Consider the following 5,249-nt stretch of genomic DNA (forward strand, 5'->3'; position numbering starts at 1 on the left):
TTAAGTTCTCAACGGATGATCTTACAAGTATCTACGTCATGACTTCAATTAATTTCATTTTGTAAGATAAAACACTCTCAAATTATAGAAATTAAATGGAAACCACATTTATTTTACTTGGATGAAGTTGCTTAATATCATATAGTGAAAAGTACTATGTTAGTCCCTAAAATCGAATTTTAGGTAGACGTTCTGGTTAGATATGTTCAACTATATTCAAAATACCTTTTAATACAATTATACAATATGATTCCAATACATGAAAACGTTCCGATACTAATACATGGAAACGTCGAAATAAAATTTTGTTCGATAATTTTCTTACACAATTATGGATGATTTTCGGTCACATTGTATCATCAAAGAAAGATGTTGTCCTTGTATAAAGTCCAAGCTTGATCCACACCTTTCAAGATTAACCATCTTCGCTATAAATGTTTTAATTTGTCATCTTATAAAATTATCCTACCATCACAAATTTCATAAAGTTTATAATTGTTATCTAATTTTTTTTTAAAATTTATGTATATTAAAAATGATAAAAATCGTTTAAGCATAACAACCAAGAATGTCATGAATAAATAAAAATAAACGTTACTAAATAGATTATTGAGCTCGTAAATTCTCAAGCAAACGATTAACGCACTGACGAACTTTATTGACTTTTCTTAACGAATCTTAAAAGGCGTCAATAATAATAGTATAATGTTATCCCGACTCTTTTATCTAAGGATTGATCTAGGTTAGAGTTTTTAAGGGTAGGAATGTGACATTACTTCATAATTTTTTCAATTTAATTTATTATTTGTTTTTTAATTCATACAAAAGTTACAAAATCTACGTTTATCAATTTGTTTTATTCATAATTTTTTTATTATTTTTTAAGTTCGTCCCATCTCAAATTCGTCCGTAATAATCTTACTCATTGATTAGTCAGTCATTGTCGCTCATCCAACCCACCCTAGATTACTCATTGATTAGTCAGTCATTGTCGCTCATCCAACCCACCCTTCATCAAATTCAACTCGTAACGGTCCAAACAGCCTATCACAAAAGGTCAACATGAAAATTTTAAACCAAAATTTCAACACAAATGGCACAAAATTCTCTCTACCTTAGACCCCTTGTGTTGGGCTTTAGTGACCCTAATTGGAAATGACTATAATGGATGAAATTAGACTTGGGAGTTGCTACTCCATTCTTCCGTTGTTAATATAATACGATCAATGTTTTTTATTCAAATAGAAAAAAAATTATAGTTAATTTGAAAGGCATAAAACTTACATTGTAAGTTATAATAAAAACTCAAAGTCGGAATGAATTGTGAATAAATATTTAGTCATTTTGTGAAGCCAGTTAAAATTGCCATTTTTCTTAGCTTGTTGCCTTCTAAAGCATTGACTCAATTGTTCAGGTTTCGAGCCAAAGATTTTGGGAATGATGTTTGTTTATTGAAATAATCGTTACAAGGAAGGTCCTCTTCTTATCTCAACATATTTCAAAAATGATAGAACGCGATGGTATGTCGTCGTGTAAACCTTCCCCACACCGGTTGACACAAAACCGAAGCTCAATACTAAAGTGTCTACTCCGGTTCCTAGCATAATTCATTACTGCAGTATCTCACATTTATGAGGTTTGACATCAGATTGCGATGCAGCATGTGTGCTTGTTTATGCAAGACACGAAGGGACGAACACATGCCCACGCTGAAATGTATCTAATATACTTTTGAGTTTTGATCATGGTCTATATTTATATTATGACATCCACTTTTATTTCATATACAAACAAGGATTGGAGTTGGTGTCCCACAAGGATCAACCATTCAACACCTATTATTATATGTACTTGATCCCTAATATGGAACTAAATGCTACAAAATCTCATTTTAGAACTACATTATTCGATCTCAAAGGTTACTCTCAACACTATTTATCGATAGTGGCAAGAAAAATATTTCTTTTACACATTAATATACTAAAATTTAAATTTCAATCTAGAAGAGATTTAATACATTCTTTTAACAATTTTAGCTTTATATAAGTTTCTAAAACCAAAATTGCATGGGCACATAATATAACACTATTGTCACGATTCAATATTAAAAGAAGAAAAAGAAAGAAATGTTAACATTAAACATACAGAAAGAAAGAAAGCAAATATCTCTCATAATATTCATCAGTGTTTCACCTGGTGCAAAGATGTTATACCTTATTAGGTGCTTGAACTCCATTGTTTTCCTTCATTCCAGCTTCCTCTTTTTCCTCTAGACTCACAAGTTGGAAAGAAGATACGAGATTTTCTTTACACGATATACCCTCGACCTTCACAGGAATAGTTGCTGAATTCTCCTTCTGAATCGGTGCTGGTGCACTATAAACTGGGATAGCCCGCCTTAATACGGGTGGTGGAGCAGAATAAACTGGTACTGCAGTTCTAACTGTGACCGGAGGAGCAATTCCACAGTTAGGTCTCCTGAAATGGCTTATGGGAACATAAGGAGGTGCGAAAGACGGGAGGATATTGTTAGCCGGTTGAGACAACATTGGTCTGATGCGAGGAGGAGGGGCTGAGTTTTGGCATATTAATGGAAGGATTTTTGAACTAGTTAAAAGAGGACGTTGTTGTGGATTTGTTAATGATGGTCGTCTTGTGGGGTTCTGGATTTGAAATTTGTTTACAAATGGAATAGGAGTTTTGTTATTCAACCCTATCTTTTCCTTTATGCGATACCTCACTAAGGCTCTTGCTATTTTAACCTGTTCTAGCTCATCCGTGCTCTCTGCTTCACTTGATGATGAACTTGTATCTTCTCTGGCCACTGCCCAATCATGCCCCCAACAAAAAAACAATCAGAAAAAAAGTGCATTATTCTCCAAATGGGATAATAAAAATCAAGAACAAGAAAATGTTATCAAATGGTGGAAATGTTTTAGCGAATATAAAGTCCCTTTGAATCTAAATAACTTGCATATAGAGATATTTTTAACAATTGAATCAAAACTAGCATATTAGGAACAAAGCTTAACGATTTCATTCTCTATTGTTTCAGACTAAGCAAGATTTGTATATATTGTTAAGGACTTAAGGTTCAACTAACCACCCCAACCCATTTTGGTTTATTATTTTAGGTTTAAAAAGGGAGCAGTGAACCTGGACTGCACTTGTAAAACCCAGAAAACAACATATTGCAGACAGGAATTGACTGACTTACATTGTTTCAGAGAAGTCCAAGCAGCTAAAGCAGCATTTTTCTCGGCTTGCTTTTTATTTTTGGCTGGCTCTCCTGTGAAAGCAATTCCAGCTAATTCTACAATGCCCGTAAAGACAGGTAGGTGTCCAAGGCCAGACCTGAAAGTTTTGTATAGGGGCAAGGGAGATCCAACTCTTTGTGCAATCTCCTGTAGCAGATTTTTGTATACACCTGTCTCATCCTAAGCACAACAAATCCCGGTTATTATTATTATTATGGTAGTTTTAAACCAATGAAAAAAACGATCATCAATAAGCATTTTGCAGTCAACAACATGAAATTGTGTCATAAACTAGTTTAAGTGTCATTATCGTTCCCAATATCAAATACAGGTCATCGTTTTTATTCAGACTTTAAACAATGACTGCCATTTAATGTATTCAAACTTATCCCAACCTACTCATACATAAACAAAGAAAATAAAAGTGGACAAATTAATCATGTGTCTTTGTCAAATTGCTAAAATATAGACTGAAATGCATACAATTCAACAACAATCTCTACATTTAAACCTGCACCAACAACTCATCTTACGTGTTATTTGACGAAAAAAAACGGGATTATTCAGAAAACTAATCATTATTCCATTCAAACCATAATTTAAAACACACAAACACCCTTTTCTTCTTTATCAATTAACCAATAAAAGAACTTAAAATAAAATATGTAAGGGTGAAATAGTCTTTAGACATGAGTTTCTAGATTGTTTAGATAATCCAAACAAGATTATATTCATAAATTATAATTAATCAAACTAAAACCCAAATAACCCAAAAACTCGAAGCAACCTCTTACCATTTCCTTACTACAATCAATATAATGACATCTCCAGTTCTCCACCATGTTCAATGATGAATCATATCCTTCTAAACTACTTTTTTTTTCTTTCTAAAAGACAAATATCAGTCTACCCATGAATCATTTTCACATGCACATTTTGAAGAGTCATCATAGGCGTGCTAGCAACATGATCATGAATAATGTAATAAAGTATTGTCTCCAAAGCCATGTTCTAACAAAAAAATAAAGATGTTTCTCAGATCTCCACTTTCCCCAATAACACTACAAATAAGAACAAATTTATGCTAAATAAATACTCTGTCAGTCCTAGATTGGACGTTTTCAATGAGAAATCTAAATCAATGAACTAACTAACTAACATTCAGAACTTCCTAAAGAAACTTCAATCAAATCTAAAGAAGGAAAACACTAATGAAGAAGATAATTTACTAATTAACTCATTTGCTTCTTCCTTTTCTTATTCAAAGCAATCAAACCTAGTCTACAGCCGCAATCTAACTCCGAAACGTAGAAAAATGCATAAATTAACTTACGAAGATCCTAGCGGCGAGTGAGTGAGATGGACCGCGAGATGAGAGAGAGTTAAGAGCAACCTCAGCGGCAGAGTGTTCAGCCTGACGAAGAGTTGAACAAAAGTTAGGAGTCTCAAAACTTTCGCCATTAAAGTTGACAATGGCTTTGAAGCGCGGAGCATGATCCGGACCTTCTCTGATACATATATAGGAAGGGAGATTAAAACAGCTCCTCTGTGCCAGCTCTTGTAGCTGGTTCTTGTACATCGCGGCGGCGTTTCTTCAGTTGTCTGTATCTAGAAAAGGAAATACAAATTGAATCGGCTGATCAAGCGAGACAATGAGGAAGGGAATGAGGTTGTAAAATTGAATCGGAGAAAGTGATTAGGGTTTTGGTACAGTAGAGAGAGAAAAGAGGGTAGTTATTGCATCACATGGAGAGAGAGGGACGAATGAGACAAAATGATTTATTTTTTCTTTAATTTTGGTCAACTTAGACCTTGTTTGCCGTATTTCATGTTTTATTAAAATAATTATACAAAAATATGGTTGGTTTCAAACCTAACAAACCCGAGGTACTCGAACTCAAGAACTTAGTGTTAGAGTTAGTATCCACCTCTTATTGTCGCTAGAATTCAAGAATTTAGTGTTAATATCTCACCTCTTATTGTCGCTAAGAC

General features: G+C 33.6%; 1 protein-coding gene across 1 annotated transcript; it reads right to left on the minus strand.

Moving 5' to 3' along the window:
- Positions 1–1,978: 1,978 nt before the first annotated feature.
- Positions 1,979–4,994, minus strand: LOC124911961 (double-stranded RNA-binding protein 2-like). Its single transcript, XM_047452504.1, has 3 exons — positions 4,591–4,994; positions 3,218–3,437; positions 1,979–2,824 (listed from the first exon to the last, which is right to left on the minus strand). Exons 1-3 carry the CDS (start codon positions 4,834–4,836, stop codon positions 2,208–2,210), a joined length of 1,083 nt encoding a protein of 360 aa, XP_047308460.1. The 5' UTR covers positions 4,837–4,994; the 3' UTR covers positions 1,979–2,207.
- Between the last annotated feature and the right edge of the window lie 255 nt (positions 4,995–5,249).

Source organism: Impatiens glandulifera, chromosome 8 (assembly GCF_907164915.1).
Source record: "Impatiens glandulifera chromosome 8, dImpGla2.1, whole genome shotgun sequence".
Lineage (NCBI taxonomy): Eukaryota > Viridiplantae > Streptophyta > Magnoliopsida > Ericales > Balsaminaceae > Impatiens > Impatiens glandulifera.